General features: G+C 44.1%; 1 protein-coding gene across 1 annotated transcript in view; it reads right to left on the bottom strand.

The window, feature by feature from the left end:
* Positions 1 to 56: 56 nt before the first annotated feature.
* LOC124722225 (vitellogenin-like) overlaps positions 57 to 20,913 on the bottom strand; it is a gene marked incomplete at its 3' end in the record, with an annotated part of 444,892 nt that continues 424,035 nt past the window's right edge. Inside the window, exons 23-24 of the mRNA XM_047247418.1 lie at positions 10,003 to 10,154; positions 57 to 128 (exon numbers count right to left, since the gene is read on the bottom strand). Of these exons, the coding sequence (XP_047103374.1) occupies positions 57 to 128; positions 10,003 to 10,154 (224 nt within the window). The remainder of the gene's footprint in view (positions 129 to 10,002; positions 10,155 to 20,913) is intronic.

The following is a 20,913-nucleotide window of genomic DNA, read 5'->3' as shown; positions in this document are numbered from 1 at the left end:
GCGCCGGCCGCGTCGCGCACGTCGGCCGCGTCGCCCGCCGCCAGCCGCAGCTGCTGGCCGCTCACCGACGCCGCCTCGCCGGGCCCCAGCCTCGCCACGCGGTAGTCGTCCGCGTTCACCTCCACCTCCTGCAACAGCACAGGACACGCTGCTCAGCCATCAGTCCGTCTATAGAGCTGCACCGATTTCACACCAGCAACACAACACTTTTTTTTTTCTTTTGCTCCGATACATTTACACTATAACACAATAAAGAAAAGACGCACCACGAAAGAATTACCTGAATGGGACAGAAATCGGTAGATGTGATGTACAGTCGTGGACAAAACGAGAGAGACCCCTCGCTTTTTCGTTATGCTGATCCGCACAGCTTTAAAGTCTGCTACACAGCATAACAGGCAAGGCGACCAAGTGCTACCAACATACTATGCAAGTTCGCTCAACTGATGTGCTGAGATAGCTAGCACTGGCGAAACTCGCGCTTCGAAGACGCCACAGCGTCGCCTGCCACCACTTCGTGGGAAACGAAATACCTCAAGTATAAGCCAATGTGTTGTATTCGCATATCTGTGACTATGACTTCGATCTAAAGTGCTGGATAGTACGTATGCTCAGAAATCGAATCTAACATCACGAATAAAGACAATTGGAAATTAATTAGGCGTCCTTCCTCATCGGTAAAATCAAATATATTTTAGTTATTCTTTCTTAAATGAACTGCGCGGAAAATCATTCACCAGAAGTGAATAACTTTTTAGTAACACCAGATGATATTTACAGCTTGTCGGCGCGGGTTAGCCGTGCGCTCAACGGCGTCATATCGCGGACCGCGCGGCTGCTTGCGCCATCAGTTTGAATCTTTCCCTGGGCATGGATGTGCGTTAGGTTAGGTAGGTTTAAGTAGTTCTAGATCTAGGGGACTGATGACCTAAGCAGTTTGGTGGCATAGTTGCTTCAAATGGCTCTGAGCACTACGGGGCTTAACATCTGTGGTCATCAGTCCCCTAGAACTTAGAACTACTTAAACCTAACTAACCTAAGGACATCACACACATCCATGCCCGAGGCAGGATTCGAACCTGCGACCGTAGCAGCCGCGCGGTTCCGGACTGCGCGCCTAGAACCGCTAGACCACCGCGGCCGGCAGGTGGCATAGTTCTTACAAGGGGAAGGCCTTAGACACGGCCAACCGATTCGGCTCAAACTTGACAGGTCGCTTGTGTACAACCTAAAACGAAGGAATGTAAGATATTTTGGGTCAACACCCCCGCAATTTTGAGAAAATCATCCCTAAAGGTTATGACGAGCAATCGACTCAAAACTGGAGGGATCGATAGATAATTGTAAATAGAGAATTTTTCATCGTCAGGTGTGGGGTCCGCAAACGCATAATTTTCCAGAAATCGAGGAAAGAAACTTTTACAACTGTCGCTTCTATACCCACATGGTGAACGCCTTTCACCGACAGCGCCGATAGCGCAATGGTCAAGGTAATTGGCTGGGAATCGGAAAACTCGGGTTCGTATCTCGAAGAAACGTAGTCGATGTTATTCTTTTCGTTTGTATTTTTCCATATCTCAATTGATAGAGGAGGAGGAGGAGATTAGTGTTTAACGTCCCGTCGACAACGAGGTCATTAGAGACGGAGCGCAAGCTCGGGTGAGGGAAGGATGGGGAAGGAAATCGGCCGTGACCTTTCAAAGGAACCATCCCGGCATTTGCCTGAAGCGATTTAGGGAAATCACGGAAAACCTAAATCAGGATGGCCGGAGACGGGATTGAACCGTCGTCCTCCCGAATGCGAGTCCAGTGTGCTAACCACTGCGCCACCTCGCTCGGTAATTGATAGAGATAGGAGAGTTAATAAGGTAAGTAAATCAATAAGGAATGATAATAATACTTACCTTATTAACACTCCTATCCCTATTAATTGAGATATGGAAAAATACAAACGAGAAGAACAACGTCCGCTAGGTTTCTTCGAGATTCAAACCAGGGTTCTCCGAGTCCCAGCCAGTTACCTTGGCCGTTGCGTTATCGGTGCCATCGGTGAAAAGCGTTTACCTTGTGGGTACAGAAGCGGCAGTTGTAAAAGTTTCTTACTTCGATTTCTGGAAAAGTATGCATTTTCGGACCCTATATCTGATGATGAAAAATGCTCTATTTACAATTATCTATCGAGCCCGACAATTTTGCGTCGATTCCTAGTCATAACCTTTAGGGGCGATTTTCTCAAAATTGCGGGGTGTTGACCCAAAATATCTTAGAGTCCTACGTTTTATGTTGTACACAAGCGACCTGCAAAATTTGAGCTGAATCGGTTGGCCGTGTCTGAGGCTTTCCCCTTGTTAGAGCCATTTTTTGACTTTTCGGGTAAATTTTCTTTACATAAACGGCCGTATGTTTAGATTGCGTTGACATAGCTCACTTTTTTCACCACCAAGGGACCGTATACCGCAGGAAGTGCGATGCATTTCCGCTTATTATGTCCACCCGTACTCGAGGTAGACGGGTTTCAAGGGTTGGATAGACAGATAGACGGTCAAGAAAATGAGACTAGTAGAGTTCCATTTTTACCGCTTTACGTGACGAAATCCTAACAACGAAAATAGCTACCACAGTTACTGAAGATGAGAGCCGCATAATAATTCCCCCTACTCTTTATGCGAAACGTTCCAGTTGCAGTCGATACATCAGTATATTAATCGTGGCTACGCTTTCGATCCAAATCACATTTACAGGGATGCAAATAAAATCCATTTGCGCATACACGTGGTAATTCATATCCCACTATTAATGCCACCGCGTTTTAGATGTGCGAGCATTCCCATTGCTAGCTACTTTAAGGAACACTTCGGCTAATGAACGTTTTCTGGCTGTGGCTCGTCTAATGGAGAATTCTAAACATTGTAGAATACGTTTGACAGCTACGTCACCGTTTATTTCCTGGTGTGGTGCAGAATTATCCCACTAAATTTACTCGCTAATAACAGTTTTTGTTATTTCGATAAACTTCCCGAGGGCTATGAAACTTCCTGGCAGATTAAAACTGTGTGCCCGACCGAGACTCGAACTCGGGACCTTTGCCTTTCGCGGGCAAGTGCTCTACCAAGTGAGCTACCGAAGCACGACTCACGCCCGGTACTCACAGCTTTACTTCTGCCAGTACCTCGTCTCCCACCTTCCAAACTTTACAGAAGCTCTCCTTTGTTTCAGGAGTGCTAGTTCTGGAAGGTTCGCAGGAGAGCTTCTGTAAAGTTTGGAAGGTGGGAGACGAGGTACTGGCAGAAGTAAAGCTGTGAGTACCGGGCGTGAGTCGTGCTTCGGTAGCTCAGTTGGTAGAGCACTTGCCCGCGAAAGGCAAAGGTCCCGAGTTCGAGTCTCGGTCGGGCACACAGTTTTAATCTGCCAGGAAGTTTCATATCAGCGCACACTCCGCTGCAGAGTGAAAATCTCATTCTTCCCGAGGGCTGTTTGCCTGGGTTGTCTGCTAGCGTAGTGAAAGGTGTTTGCTACTGCAAGAGAGGTCTGGTTTGTTTTTGGTTCTAATCTCGATGGAGGCAGATAGACAATCAGTAAAGGAATTTTAAGAAATTCTCGAGCCCCCAGTACATTTTATTGCTACCTTTATTCTGTATCGGCGCCCTGTGGATGTCGATATGAAACTCTTGTAGAATTTCATACTTGTTACTGCCTACTTTTTCCGCTTATGTCATTAATTGAATGGACGTAAGTGTGGCACGGAATTATTTTTAACAGAATTTCGTTATGAATCTTCACGGATTTCTAAATTTGCACACTTTCATGGTAGGTCAGCAGCGGTAATTCAGTACGACTGGTCTGAACGTTGACGCAGACCATTTCGCGGCCGTATGCTCATAATATTTTGCTAGTTCGTAACAATCTGGGGTACTTTGTCTTACTGAAACAGTTATGTTATCTCGATAAGCTGAAATTCATTTTTATTAGTACATTTCATACTAATTAGCGATTCTTCTTTCATATATATCTTATATTTAGGTGTTGTGGTCAAGACACTAATCAGCATTAATATAGTCTTACACATGATTGAAAACAGTCTGACAAATTTCGGATAGTTTTTCAATTTCACGCCTGTGCATAGTATGTTGGTAGCACTTGGTCGCCTTGCCTGTTATGCTGTGTAGCAGACTTTAAAGCTGTGCGGATCAGCATAACGAAAAGGCGAGGGGTCTCGCTCGTTTTGTCCACGACTGTACATGTGCTGACAAACAAATGTTTACAATTTCATGAATATCGAACAATTTATTCAAGAGAAAGAGCTTCTCAAACTAAGTAAGTCAACAAAGCGATGGTCCACCTATGACTGTTACGCAAGCACTTACTCTTGCTTGGCATTGGATGATAGACTTGTTAGCTGTCTTCCTGAGGGATCTCGTTACGAATTCTGTCCAATTGGCGCGTTACATCATCAAACTCCCGAGGTGGTTGGAGGGCCCTGCTCGTAATGCTCCAAACTTTTTCAGTTGGCAAGAGATCTGGCGACATCTTGTGGGACTTAACTGCTAAGATCATCAATCCCTAAGCTGACACACTATTTAACCTCAATTATCCTAAGGACAAACACACACACCCACGCCCGAGGGAGGACTCTAACCTCCGCCGGGACCAGCCGCAGAGTCCATGACTGCAGCGCCTTAGACCGCTCGGCTAATCCCACGCGGCAATGACAACCCGAATAACTGCTTGCATAAGGGCCAGAAGAGGGACCAACTTATTGTTGAACTGCTCAGTTTGCAATGCTCTTCCTCTTGTATAACTCGCCCATTTTTTTCTAAAATTGTACTTTTTTTGTCTTAGATGTACATTGGAGAAAGAGTACCGCCGTTTTTATGACTACTGTTCAAGCATACTGTCGTTAGTACGTAAATTTTGTGATGGAACGGGGCGTACAAATGAGTAAACAGCCAGTTTTAGCGTCAGGTGCCGTGGATGCGCTGAAAAATAACGTGATGATCTCGGAGTGGAAAACAGCCAGCCAGGCTTGCCAGGGCTTCGAAGAGACACGATAGCCCTTTGTGAAAGTGCAGTTTTGCGTGCCTAAAAAACACTGAAGTCTGCCAAAAACAGAGTCGACGAATAATAGAACAGCATTTAAATTGTGTCTGTTCTATTTACTATTAAACTAAATCCTAAATTCGCACACCAACTGGTTCAGTGAATCACTTGGCACAGTGAAGCGCGATGCGTCGGAGAACATCACTCTCTACCACTCTCTAGTGTGTCAGCTTAGGGATTGATGATCTTAGCGGGTAAGTCCCACAAGATTTAACACACATTTGATTTTTTTTTGTCGGGTTGGTATTGCATGACTGCCCACTGGCAGTCATGCAAATGCAGGAAGATCTGCAGCGGATAGGCACTTAGTGCAGGGAATGGCAACTGACCCTTAACATAGACAAATGTAATGTATTGCGAATACATAGAAAGAAGGATCCTTTATTGTATGATTATATGATAGCGGAACAAACACTGGTAGCAGTTACTTTTGTAAAATATCTGGGAGTATGCGTGCGGAACGATTTGAAGTGGAATGATCATATAAAATTAATTGTTGGTAAGGCGGGTACCAGGTTGAGATTCATTGGGAGAGTGCTTAGAAAATGTAGTCCATCAACAAAGGAGGTGGCTTACAAAACACTCGTTCGACCTATACTTGAGTATTTCTCATCAGTGTGGGATCCGTACCAGATCGGTCTGACGGAGGAGATAGAGAAGATCCAAAGAAGAGCGGCGCGTTTCGTCACAGGGTTATTTGGTAACCGTGATAGCGTTACGGAGATGTTTAACAAACTCAAGTGGCAGACTCTGCAAGAGAGGCGCTCTGCATCGCGGTGTAGCTTGCTCGCCAGGTTTCTAGAGGGTGCGTTTCTGGATGAGGTATCGCATATATTGCTTCCCCCTACTTATACCTCCCGAGGAGATCACGAATGTAAAATTAGAGAGATTAGAGCGCGCACGGAGGCGTTCAGACAGTCGTTCTTCCCGCGAACCATACGCGACTGGAACAGGAAAGAGAGGTAATGACAGTGGCACGTAAAGTGCCCTCCGCCACACACCGTTGGGTGGCTTGCGGAGTATAAATGTAGATGTAGATGTAGATGTTGCTGACAAAAGCTAACATGCCCCCTACACCAACAAACTCTTCCTCCCGACGATGGCGTGGTTAAAGTTAACAGGCTTACGACCACACAAACCAGCCTGATTTAATCTCCTTGAAATGGTTCTGGCAGAGACATGTGTAGCGGTAGCGAGTGCAGGTCTGCAACGATCTGCCAGAGAGTGAGAAGATTGTTCGTTTTCACCACTAGGGCTATATACCAACCCTCTTGCAGTGTGGTGGTCCGTCTATGACCAGAGAAATCTGATTTAGCTGAACATGCTTTAGAAAACCGACACCGGATAAAATTTGACGAAGCATCGGTCGTGGCTCGCGCAAACTGCTTGTGGGAGTGTGTAATTAAAGAAACGACTTAAATAAAAATCACCAATGACACCCTAAATAGAGACTGTGACATCCAGCTCAGCACGGCGTGGGATCCAGCGATCGCCGGTTCAAGCGGGCGCAACGAACGCCGACTCAAAATATGCCCGTATATGGCGATGCCGCAGGCACCAGTGACGTCACATCCGTTAGTTAATGTATATAAGGGGCGCACCAGCAGCCCACTGGCAGTCATACTTCTTGACAACGGCCAAGGAGTACTTGGTCGAAAGCTCGTGTAATTTTAATTATTTGACACCGCTGGAAACCTGAGAACTTTTTATTCAACTTTCGTAGTTCGCCACCGTTGCTGAGTGGTCAGCGTGGAGGGCTGCCCTGCGGTGGACTGGCCGCGATTCTCGGTGCTGCTGAGGATTTTTTCATTGGTGAGAAGACTATTACGAGGCGCACTCAGCATCCTGATACCAATTGAGGAGCTGCCTCACCGAGTAGTAACGGGTCTACAGCCTGGGAAGTCTATAAAGCGGCCGGGAGAGTTGTGTTCTCATTACATGCCCCTCAATACCGCATCCTCATGACGCTGCAAGGCAGAGAACGACGCGGCAGCCGGTAGACATCTCTTGGGCCTTCACGGCTGGACTGGAAGCTCGTTTAAGTATCCTTAATTGAATGCTGAACTACACTTCACAGATACGTGACACTGTTTTTCAACATAGTCATCACGTCTTTTTAAGCAACGATTGGAACGACCTTCAAATCGCTCACTTCCTCGACGACAGAGATCCGCTCCTTGGTGACGAAGCCATTCCAGAGTCGCTATGTGTACCTGCTCATCGTTACAAAGTCTATTTCCTACCAGATGATGTTCAAGCTTGCTGGAGAGATGGGAGTCGCATGGTGTAAGATCTTCCTTACTTTCTTCCCGATGACATCTGTGCACCCCTGTCGGAGGTTCGAGTCCTCCCTCGGGCATGGTTGTGTGTGTTGCCCTTAGCGTAAGTTAGTTTAAGTTAGATTAAGTAGTACGTAAGCCTAGGGACCGATGACCTCAGCAGTTTGGTCTCATAGTCCTTACCACAAATTTCCATATTTACATCTGTGCAGCCTTGATCGATTTGTTGATGCCATTTCACTACGCCTGGACGCGGTATGGCATTTGGTCCATGTACCACCAGAATTTCAAGGTTAATTTGTGTGCATTTTATCCGTTTTATCCACAAGATTCCTGCTGTACTTGGTACCTCATCTTTGGAGTACGTACGATATTACACACACAGGCACTGCTTACCCGCCGGCACCAGGCATGCGACTTTCAAGTGAAATGTATCACTTGTATGGGAACATACATAACAGATGTGCGAGGTCCGGTTGTAGACGCATGGCTGACGACATACGGAAGTTTGGGTCTGGTCCTGAGACAAATAGTAAGGCGACCGCTCGCGATAAACGGGAAATCTGGCACAAATTTTCATTGTTGTCATCCATTCTAAAGATAATGGTTGTCCGTTTTCGCAATAGCGAATACATTTAATGTATTTTGGGTACGTTGCCAGCTTCCCATCCCATTTCAATCGCACACTTTAATGCACCTGTCATCCGTACTGCAGCATAAAAAGTGCCTGCAGGAAACCTAGAACATGAACTCTCTTCTGATAGTTCGTCACTCTTATTGGGAAATGGTCTGAGCGTCGGACGACATGTTTAACTTACTTATGTAATAACCCTTCACCACCAGTTTAGTAAGATTTAACATATATGCAGTTTCCATATAGTGTATATGGAGTACAGTGCATCTGTAGAGGAAATTGCATACCAGACTCTGTCTCACAAATTCTAGAATATTATTCGAGCGTTTGGTGTTCTTATCAAGTAGGTACGACAACAGACATACATCGAATTCACAGACACATTGTTGTTGTCTTAACAGGTCAGTACAGCCTATATGAAACTGCAATAGAGATAATCGGGGAACTTAAATGGGAATCTTTGGAAGGGAGGCGACGTAATCTGCGAAACGTTTTTTGGCATATTTGCAGACCCTGCATTCGGTGGAAAAAGTGTCGCCTTTATGTCTCGCGTAGGCACTACGAAAATAAAATAAGAGTGATCAGCGAAAGAACATACCCATTAACACACTCATTCTTTCCCTAGAGAATCAAATAGGACAGATCATCACCAGCACTGATTACTATGTACCCTCAGCTATGAGCTATACAGTACTATATGGGATAACTTTGTGGTTTCAGAAGAGACATATAGAAAATAGACAAAAATAAGTGGACAGAGCATGTCTCTAAGTTTTTAACTCACAATACAGTTGCTTACTATGGACACCGTTTGTGGTGTAGAAAAAGCCAAGACGTGTGTGTGATTCATTGAAGTCACTGACACGAACTGCTTGGCAAAGTGCGACACAGCCTGCTTTGGGAATTTGTTCATTGGGTTGTCCACCTGCAGGCACCAATTAATTCGATGTGACAATACGGAGTGGATGATGTTTCCACATGTTACGCCACACCTGTACTCTAGTGCAACTACGCCGCGGCGAGTATTACGAATCGACATTTGGAGAGGTACTTTGTCCATTGATACGTCTCATTTTTCGGGATGTCTTGTTGTTTTTGGGCAGTCGTCTCCTGAAACGCTGGAGGTACTTACAAGGTGACACTTACGGTATTGAACTATATGAAAAAAAACGTAAGTTAGTTACAAACTACGGCGTGCAAAAACTTTATTCAATACGTAAACGCCACTACAGATATTCGGGCTTAGATTATGACATGTTCGATACATCTGCTATCACTGGCGACGATGTGGCACAGACGAATAGAGAAATTCTGCATGACCCGCTGAAGTATCGGAACATCGATTCTGTCGAACTCCTGAATGGTTGTTTTTAGCTCATCAGTGGTTTTGTGATTATTTCTGTACACCTTGTCTTGTATATAGCCCCACAAAAAGGAGTCACATGTGTTCAGATCCGGAGGACATGGCTGCCAATCGAAACCAGTGGCGTCTGGGTGCCCCAGAGCCAGAATGCGGTCCCCAGAATGTTCCTCCAGGACCTCAAACATCTGTTTCGATGGAGTCGAGCTCCGTCTTGCATGAGCCACATTTATCGAAATCAGGGCCACTTCCAAAACCTTCACGTACTGTTCGGTGGTCACGGTGCCATCAAGGAATATTGCACCGATTATTCTGTGACTGGACATTGCACAGCACACAGTCGCCAGTTGAGAGTGAAGAGATTTTTCGATCGCGAAATGCGGATTGTCAGTCCCCAATGCTCCAATTTTGCTTATTAACGAACCCATCCAAATGAGAGTGAGCTTCGTCACTAAACCAAACAATAATGCGCATAGTAATCCCCATCATGCCCCGCGGCCAATCGAGCAGTTTGAACGTCCTAACGCAATCCGTTCAGAAGTTATGACTATTTTATTTCATATAGTTCAATAATTGTCCTGTATGAATGAGCCTGTGTGTGTAGATGCAGAATTGGTGGGGTGTGTACATACGAGGCTGGAGACGGTGGGCTGTCGCACGAGCACGGCCACGCCGCTGCGGCCCGAGCAGTCCTTGGTGAGCAGGTGCCAGTCGTTCCCCAGCACGTACTCGAACTCCACGCCGTCGAACGTGTGGAACACCTGTCCGCTGACGCCGCAGTACGCTGTAACACACAAGTCACCTCCAATCAACATAACTAGGCTGCAATAAGACAAGCTCAAAGTAAATCTGCCCACTAAACTGTTTGGGTAAGTGCAACACTAACCATAACATCACCAGCTGGTCTCTAGTGATCACGAAGAATAGCTCGCTTACAACACCACCTAGATACGTGTGGACAATGATCACCCATTAATAATGATTTAGTGCAGTTTCTGGACCAGGTAAACATCGGACGGCGTTGATAAGATGAAACACAGTAATTGATAAGTACGAGGGTTGGAACTTAAATAGTGGCAACTACTTATTCACAACCGATACAAAAGAGTTCCACGTTTGCACCTGTTACTGTCCCTCAAAGTAGTCACCAGCGTTGTGTAGAACCGTTTCCAGCGATGTGGAAGGCGTAGTACGAGGTGCGGCTAGAAAAAAACCGGACTGATGCTGGAAAAAACATTTATTTACAATTATTTACAATTTCATGTTATCTCCTTCAATGTACTCTCCTCCTCGGTCTCTACACCGCTCCATACGAATTTTCCACTGTTCAGAGCAATGCTGCAGATCATTTTCGGTAAGTCCATACATTACTTCCGTCGCTTTTTCTTTTACTGCTTCAACAGTCTCAAATCTAGTTCCTTTCAAAGCTGACTTGACTTTAGGGAAAAGAAAAAAGTCACAGGGGGCCAAATCAGGTGAGTAGGGTGGATGATCTAAGATGGGAATGTTGTGTTTTGCCAAAAACGTCTTCACTGACAACGCACAGTGAGCTGGTGCATTGTCTTGGTGAAGGACCCATGACTTTTTTCTCCACAAATCGTTCCGTTTTCTCCGTACTCGCTCACGTAGGGTAGCCAGGACGCTAATGTAGTAATGCTGATTCACTGTTTGTCCCTCTGGTACCCAATCAATGTGCACAATCCCTTTGATGTCAAAAAAAACAATCATCATTGCCTTGAATTTCGATTTTGACATTCGTGCTTTTTTTTGTCGTGGAGAACCAGGAGTTTTCCAATGCATCCATTGGCGTTTAGTTTCGGGATCGTAAGTAAAAAACCACGATTCATCGCAAGTAATAACATTTTGTAAGAAGGTGGGATCACTTTCAATGTTTTCCAGGATGTCAGAACAAATCATTCTTCGGCGTTCCTTCTGTTCAATTGTGAGACACTTTGGAACCATTTCTGAACACACTTTGTTCATGTTGAAACTTTCATGAAGAATCTGCCTAACACTTTCCTTGTCAACTCCTGTTAACTCAGACACTGCTCTGATTGTTAAACGGCGATCTTGTCGAACAAGTTTACCGATTTTTTCAATGTTTGCATCAGTTTTTGCTGACAATGGTCTGCCAGTGCGAGTGTCATCACTGGTGTCTTCGCGGCCATCTTTAAATCGTTTAAACCACTCAAACACTTGTGTTCGCGATAAACAATCATCGCCGTACACTTGTAACATTACAAACGTTTCAGTTGCAGATTTTCCTAGTTTGAAACAAAATTTGATGTTAACACGCAGTTCTTTCTGTACACTCAACATTTTCCGACGCACAGACAAAACGTCAACTACTTAAAACAGACGCCACGGGCAGACTGAGTGCAGGAGGCAGATGAAACTCGAGCAGTAGGCGGAGCGAGAGTCACGTGACAGGCCACGCGACTTTCAGCCTTATTGCATTCGTTTTATTGTTTCACCAGTACTAGTCCGGTTTTTTTCTAGCCACACCTCGTATACCGTTAGCAGATCCTGTTCTGTTGATGGTGCGAATGGAGCGGTCTAAAGTTATGGTGATTCTCGCTTACGACTGTGATGGTGTTATCCTAACGCATTACTTTCCTCCATGGCAGACCATCAATGCACGGTATTACTGTTCGTTTTTGGAGAATCACCTGCGACCGGGTTTTGCGAAAGAAGTGGCGACACTTCCTGCGCAACCCACCCATCATTTTGCACGACAATGCGCGGGCGCATACAGCGCAAGCTGTGGCTGATCTGTTCGGTCTATGGGACTGGGAAGTACTGTACCATCCACCATACTCCCCGGACTTAAGTCCTTGTGACTTTGATTTGATTCCGAAGATGAAGGAACCACTTCTTGGCATTCGCTTCAGAACTGTTCCAGAGATTCGACAGGCAGTAGACCGCTCCATTCGCACCATCAACAGAACAGGCTCTGCTAACGGTATACTACGCCGTCCACATCGCTGGCAACGGGTTCTACACAACACTGGTGACTACTCCGAAGGACAGTAACAGGTGCAAACATGTAACTCTTTTGTATCGGTTGTGAATAAATAGTTGCCATTATTTAAGTTCGAACACTCGTATCTTTTATGCAGGGTTCTTCCTAGATTGTCTTGACCTTGGACCTTTGACCGTGAATATAAATTGCGCAATTGCTTCACCTGACGTCAAAAGTGACATCATTGAAGACAAAGGTCAGAGTCATATAGAAAGAACCCTGCATAACTACTACTTATTAGTCACAATGTTTTGTATCTTACCACCAGAAGCAACATTTGACCCTTTTACTATCTTTGGGATGTACGTTTCCCACGGTAGCTTATCAGAGAACAAGTGGGAATTTTCTGCATACATATATTGGTGAAGTGAAGCTTGCTAATGGTTTGCAGAATTCTTATAATTGTAGCATACACTTGTAGGTTGTGTTGTCTTCAAGTTTCACTGTTAACCCTCTGCTCTGCTCCACTATGTATTTTCGCCTATCATTAGTTAGCGCCTTCCCAAAGGCAACCCAATCAACAGACTTGCAAAGCGGCTTGCTGTCGCACCTTCCCGGGAAATTAGGGCCAATGAATTTGCATGCGCGTATTGACATTACCCGCATTGCAAATGGAGCCGACACTGAATACCTGAAATGTGTGCTAATAAGTTGGAGAGACGCTCTATCCACTGCTAAGTGTCTGTTTTCTGTGTATCTTTGGTTTTGGCAAGGAGGATCAGGTTGTTATAGTAGGTTGAGCAGGAAACAGCCTGGCTAATAACAGCATTAGGGGTGACCTGGAAAAAACAGGAGTAGCAACTACACACACAAATGTGAGTTTCATGGAGGTCCTGCAGCGCCATGACCAGCTCTGGGTTAATACTGCTGTGAACCGTGTTAACTTTGAGTTGAGCAGGTTACTGCTGATTGAAATGAATTCTCATATGAGTGCAGTGCCTGGTGCTACAATTGGGAGATAGGGTTATACTAGACATGGCCGGCATCTGAACAAGAGAGGGAAAGATAGGTTGGCTGAACTTCTTGTAGGAAATGTATGGGGGGCACCATCACACAATGCAAGATGCCTGTGGTTACTGGTGTCAGAGGAGCACCTTTTTTACGTTAGAACCAAGCTTCAGGCACCCTGGTTTGAAAGAAGTCACTATAAAAGAAGAACTCCACAAGAATGCACAGAAAAGTAAGGTTAGCTTATTCCACCAAAATATTAGAAGATTGAGTAATAAGGTAGAAGAGCTTCTTGCCTGCTTGCAAAATTTAGAGGAAAAGATAGACATCACGTGCCTGTCCGAGCACCACATAACCACAGGGTTGGATAAGTTACATATAAAAGATACAGTCTAGCAGCCTACTCATGCAGAAATAATATGGGAAAAGGAGTTGTTGCATATGTTAAGACAGAACACAAGTTCAAAAGCACTGATACAAGTAGGTTTTGTAGTGATCAGCACACAGAAGTGTGTGCTTGTGAAGTCACTTTTAATTGTAACAGTATACACTTTTAATTGTAACAGAGTATACAGGGCTATTACAAATGATTGAAGCGATTTCATAAATTCACTGTAGCTCCATTCATTGACATATGGTCACGACACACTACAGATACGTAGAAAAACTCATAAAGTTCTGTTCGGCTGAAGCCGCACTTCAGGTTTCTGCCGCCAAAGCGCTCGAGAGCGCAGTGAGACAAAATGGCGACAGGAGCCGAGAAAGCGTATGTCGTGCTTGAGATGCACTCACATCAGTCAGTCATAACAGTGCAACGACACTTCAGGACGAAGTTCAACATAGATCCACCAACTGCTAACTCCTTTCGGCGTTGGTATGCGCAGTTTAAAGCTTCTGGATGCCTCTGTAAGGGGAAATCAACGGGTCGGCCTGCAGTGAGCGAAGAAACGGTTGAACGCGTGCGGGCAAGTTTCACGCGTAGCCCGCGGAAGTCGACCAATGAAGCAAGCAGGGAGCTAAACGTACCACAGCCGACGGTTTGGAAAATCTTACGGAAAAGGCTAAAGCAGAAACCTTACCGTTTACAATTGCTACAAGCCCTGACACCCGATAACAAAGTCAAACTCTTTGAATTTTCGGCGCAGTTGCAACAGCTCATGGAAGAGGAAGCGTTCAGTGCGAAACTTGTTTTCAGTGATGAAGCAACATTTTTTCTTAATGGTGAAGTGAACAGACACAATGTGCGAACCTGGGCGGTAGAGAAACCTCACGCATTCGTGCAGCAAATTCGCAATTCACCAAAAGTTAACGTGTTTTGTGCAATCTCACGGTTTAAAGTTTACGGCCCCTTTTTCTTCTGCGAAAAAAAAAAACGTTACAGGACACGTGTATCTGGACATGCTGGAAAATTGGCTCATGCCACAACTGGAGACCGACAGCGCCGACTTCATCTTTCAACAGGATGGTGCTCCACCGCACTTCCATCATGATGTTCGGCATTTCTTAAACAGGAGATTCGAAAACCGATGGATCGGTCGTGGTGGAGATCATGATCAGCAATTCATGTCATGGCCTCCACGCTCTCCCGACTTAACCCCATGCGATTTCTTTCTGTGGGGTTATGTGAAAGATTCAGTGTTTAAACCTCCTCTACCAAGAAACGTGCCAGAACTGCGAGCTCGCATCAACGATGCTTTCGAACTCATTGATGGGGACATGCTGCGCCGAGTGTGGGAGGAACTTGATTATCGGCTTGATGTCTGCCGAATCACTAAAGGGGCACATATCGAACATTTGTGAATGCCTAAAAAAACTTTTTGAGTTTTTGTATGTGTGTGCAAAGCATTGTGAAAATATCTCAAATAATAAAGTTATTGTAGAGCTGTGAAATCGCTTCAATCATTTTTAATAACCCTGTACATCCCCACTGGGAAATTTTTAATTATTTATGGGGAACCTGGATTCTTTACTGTGCTGTCTGTCATACATCAGCAAGCAGTCAATAGTCTGTGGTGACTTCAATGTAGATTTTCTAAAGGATTCTGATAGGAAAAATGATCTGGAAACTTTATTTGTATTCTACAATTTGCTCTCAGTAGTTAACTTCCCAACATGGGTGGATAAAGGCAGTAGGTCCCTAGTTGATAATGTTTTCTTTCATGAGGCACAAAGCAAGAAAATAACTGTTTACCCAGTAACAAATGCTCTCTTTGATCATGATGCACTGTTAGACAGGATCAATGATGTAGTGCCTTACAGTGTAACAAGTCACTGCTAGCAAATGTATTTAATAGTCATTTCTTAAACATAGGAGAAAGCATAAGGACCTACAGTTCAAGAGGAAGATCACAGAAATATATTGAAGAAGTAACTCTCATAGTTTTACATCATATGAATGGGCCACCAACTTCTACTTCTGAAATTAAGAGGGTCATACATTGCCTCAAGAATAAAAGCTCTTCTGGTTTTGATATTGTTTCCAATAGAGTACTAAAGATTTGTTCCCATATAATAAGTCCATTATGGTACGAAATATGTAATGCATCAAAAACTCAAGGCATTTTACCAGAGAGACCAAAATATGCCGTTGTTAAACCCCTCTTTAAGAAGAGTGATAAAAGAGACGTAAGCAACTACCAACCCATTTCACTGCTGACATCAGTTTCCAAATTTTTTGACAAGGGGCTGTATTCTAGAATATTATCTACCTTGCTAAGAATAATATCCTCCGCCACACACCGTCAGGTGGCTTGCGGAGTATGGATGTAGATGTAGAAATCACAGTTTGGGTTTCAGAAGGATTGCTCTACTGAGAATGCCATTTACATTTTCACACACCAGACATTAGAAGCGTTAAATAACAAAATAGCACCGGTAGGTATTTTCTGTGACCTATTCAAGGCATTTGATTGTTTGAATCATGTATACTCCTGAAGTTTTGTGGGATTGATGATATAGCCAAACAATGGATCATGTCATATCTAACCAAAAGAATACAGAAAATTGTACTTAGTACTAATTAAACCAACACAATCCAGGGACATAATTCTGAGTGGAGAGAAATCACTTATTGGGTTCCCCAGGGCTCAATCCTAGGTCCACTACTGTTTCTCATATATTAAATGATCTACCGTCTAATGTACAACAAGTAGAATTAGTTCTTTTTGCAGATGACACCAGTATTGTAATCACATACAGAAATGGAAGAAATGGTGGACAAAGTTCTCAAAAATATCATTGACTGGTTTTCTGCGAATGATCTCACCCTGAATTTCACAAAGACACATAATATTCAGCTCTTCACCTCTAGGGGTGCTGCACCAGTGATAAGTGTAACACATAGTGATGAAATAATACGCAGGGTGGAAACCAAAATTCTTAGGTGTCCATATTGATGAGAATTTAAATTGGAAAAAAACATATTGGAACCTCTAAAACAACTTAGTTCAGCCACATTTGCATTTAGAATTATAACAAATTTTGGGGAGAGAGAAATCAGTAAGCTGACATATTTTGCTTATTTTCTTTCAGTATTGTCATATGGAATAATGTTCTGGGTTAACTCATCTTTCAGAAATGAGGTCTTCATTGCCCAAACACGTGCTGTAAAAGTTGTGTGTGGTGCTCAGTCACGATGATCTTGTAGACATCTGCTTAAAGAGTTGCGCATTCTGACTACTGCTTCACAGTATATGTATTCCCCCAAGGAGTTTGTTGTAAACAATCTACTACAGTTCAAAAGAAACAATGAGGTACATAACTACAATACCATAAGAAAAAATGACATTCATTACTCAACACTAAGGTTGTCTTTAGCACAAAAAGAGGTGCACAACAAAAATTTTTGACCACTTACTCAGTGATATAAAATGTCTAACAGACAGCAAGGTAAAATTTGAAAAAAAAATTGAAAAAGTTTCTCCTTCACAACTCCTTCTGTTCCATAGAAGAAGTACTATGTTTTTAACGTGTAAAAGGTGGTGGGTATGAATTGCTAACTCAATGTGTATATCTTGTTTTCATTTCGGAGGAAAAATTATATGGTGATGTTTAGAGTAGAAATAGGTGTACAAATTAATATGCAATATGAATGTAAAATGACTTCCTCCACATCATGACGATTTATCGTGCTAAATGATCCATGGAACATGAAAGTAACTAACTAGACGCAGTCGACTTCTGAAACCCCAGGGGCACATGTCAGTAACCCTGCTTCAGACAACGGCATTAATTAAAATAACGGTATATTAGAGGCTTCCACTCTGAAAAAAAATGGTAGTGAAATGGCTAAATTGTTAAGTCCCCGATATATGACTCTGAAGCATATTGTGTGTGTGGGAGGTGTGGGGGAGGGGGGGGGGTATAGTGCGTACGTGCAGATGTGATGAGATATGGGACTTTACTTCGAATTAGAACGTAATTTGTATAACACATTTTGATTAGGTGGCTTTCTTTTCTGTCTTTTCAGCACAAATTTTGCAATTGATGTTAAACTAACTTACCAATGAGCTATAGACTTGAAACTTTCAACATAGCTCAGAACTGGATGATAATGCAATATTAACTTGCTTTCCTGTCTGCTGTGTGGCGGAGGATACTTAGCGTACCGCCCCCATTTCCCCCTCTTCCTGTTCCAGTCTGGAATGGTTCATGGGAAGAACAGTTGCTGGTAAGCCAACGTATGAGCTCGAACTCTCTAATTTTCGAGAGATATACCTTAGGACGAAGCAATAAATTGGCTGACTCTGATGAAGAGAAACTGAAATGAACCTGAAATTTTACCACATAACTCCATTGTAGTCTCATCAAGATGTTTGAAATCGACTGAAAATTATCACACTCACATGAGTGTAAACATCAAAAAATAATAATGTAGACAATATGAATTTTTAATATAACGTGTTTTTATATCGGACTGAAAGTATAAAGTAATTTGTCTTAGTCCCATACAGATTGATAACCAAATGGTTCAAATGGCTCTGAGCACTATGGGACTTAAGATCTGTGGTCATCAGTCCCCTAGAACTTAGAAATACTTAAACCTAACTAACCTAAGGACATCACACGCATCCATGCCCGAGGCAGGATTCGAACCTGCGACCGTAGCGGTCACGCGGTTCCAGACTGTAGCGCCTAGAACCGAACGGCCACACCGGCCGGCGATTCATAACCCATACAAATATACGCACATCAAAAAATGTTTTGCATAACCTCGGTTCCGAGAGTTCCAGAACCTGTACAGGAAATTGGAATAGAGATCAACATAAACATCATTTCCGCCCTTCTTATTCCTCATGAAAACCACACATTGCATGTTGTACCACCATACAGCGAGACCTTCAGAGATGGTGGTCCAGATTGCTGTACACACCGGTACCTCTAATACCCAGTAGCATATCCTCTTCCAATGATGCATGCCTGTCTTCGTCGTGGCATACTATCCACAAGTTCATCAAGGCACTGTTGTCCAGATTGTCCCACTCTTCAACGGCGGTTCGGCGTAGATTCCTCATAGTGATTGGAGGGTCGCGTCGTCCACAACAGCCGTTTTCAATCTATCCCAGGTATGTTCGATAGGGTTCATGTCTTGAGAACATGCTGGCTACTCTGGTCGAGCGATGTCGTTATGCTGAAGGAAGTCATTCACAAGATGTGCACGATGGGGACGCGAATTGTCGTCCATGAAGACGAATGTTTCCCCAACATGCTGCCGATATGGTTGCGCTCTCGGTCGGAGAATGCATTCACGTATCGTACAGCGCCTTCCAGGACCACCAGCGACGTACGTCGGCCCCACATAATGCCACTCCAACACAGTAGGGAAGCTCCACCTTGCTGCACTCGCTGGATAGTGTGTCAGATGTGCTCAGCCTGACCGGGTTGCCTCCAAATACGTCTCTGACGATTGTCGGATTGAAGTCATATGCGACACTCATAGCTGAAGAGAACGTGATGCCAATCCTGAGCGGTCCATTCGGCATGTTGTTGGGCCCATCTGTACCGCGCTGCATGGTGTCGTGGTTGCAAAGATGGACCTCACCATGGACGTCGGGAGTGAAGTTGCGCATCATGCAGTGAGTCGTAAAACGACGTCCTGTGGCTGCACGAAAAGCATTATTCAACATGGTGGCGTTGCTGGCAGGGTTCCTCCGACCCATAATCCGTAGGTAATGGTCTTCTACTGCAGTAGTAGCCCTTGGGCGGCCTGAGCGAGGCATGTCATCGACAGTTGCTGTGTCTCTGTATCTCTTCCATGTCCGAACAACATCGCTTTGGTTCACTCCGAGACGCCTGGACACTTCCCTTGTTGAGAGCCGTTCCTGGCACAAAGTAACAATGCGGGCGCGATCGAACCGCGGTATTGACGTCTGGGCATGGTTGAACTACACACAACACGAGCCGTGTACCTCCTCCCTGGTGGAATGACTGGAAATGATGGGCTGTCGGACCCCCTCCGTCTAATTGGCACTGCTCATGCGTGGTTGTTTATATCTTTGGGCGGGATTAGTAACATCTCTGAACAGTCAAAGGGACTGTGTATGTGATACAATATCTACAGTCAACGTCTATCTTCAGGAGTTCTGGGAACTGGGGTAATTCAAAACATTTTTTTGATGTGTGTAGTTCTGGGTATTTGTAATTGTAAATTTTTAATAGCTATGAAAATTACGAAAAACGTGAGATGCATGCAATACATAACTGACGCATTAGTAGTTCACCTCCTAACTGCTGCATGCGTCCTACGTTTTCCGTTATAAATCTTACTAATTTTTTCTTGGCTATTAAAAATTCACAATCACAACCTTCAGAACTATCTGAATTGGGTTATGAATCCGCATGAGTCTAAGAGAAATTGTTTTATACTTTTTCGTCCGACATAAGATCGTGTTATATTAAAAATTGTATTTTATTCAAATAATCATTTCGTGTATTAGATTCTGCGTGGATGGATGATGTCCAGAAGCTAAAAGCTTTTTAGACAGGTTAGGTGCTGTTATTCACCTTTTCCAGTATTCTTCTCACATTTTCATAACTTTTCTCCTCTTACTGCCAACATACTCGATAAACTGTCTTAAATAGTCCAGTCGCTAAACAGTTTCTGTTAATACTACTTTTTTAATACAAGTGACCGCATGGAATGAAAATGGGCGCTCTTTTTGTGCTCGAATGTTAGAGGGCTTCTGTAAAGTTTGGAAGGTAGGAGACGAGGTACTGGCAGAAGTAAAGCTGTGAGGACGGGGCGTGACTCGTGCTTGGGTAGCTTAGTCGGTAGAGCACTTGCCCGCGAAAGGCAAAGGTCCCGAGTTCGAGTATCGGTCCGGCACACAGTTTTAATCTGCCAGGAAGTTTCAATTATATTGACTGATTTTTATTATTAGGGATCCATTTCAAAACACAAAAGGATTTATATTTAGATAGACAGCGCACAGTCGATGTGTTATACATCCACAGATAAATGAGGTCACCACAATGAAGCATCATCTGGTATGTCTACACCACAACTGGCCAGTTGCCAGCAAAGCGAACTGACTGGTTGGATGTCCTACATGTACACTGCTTGTGCACAGAACTG

This window comes from Schistocerca piceifrons, chromosome X (assembly GCF_021461385.2).
Source record: "Schistocerca piceifrons isolate TAMUIC-IGC-003096 chromosome X, iqSchPice1.1, whole genome shotgun sequence".
NCBI classification, from domain to species: domain Eukaryota; kingdom Metazoa; phylum Arthropoda; class Insecta; order Orthoptera; family Acrididae; genus Schistocerca; species Schistocerca piceifrons.
This window is presented reverse-complemented; position numbering and strand designations above follow the sequence as displayed.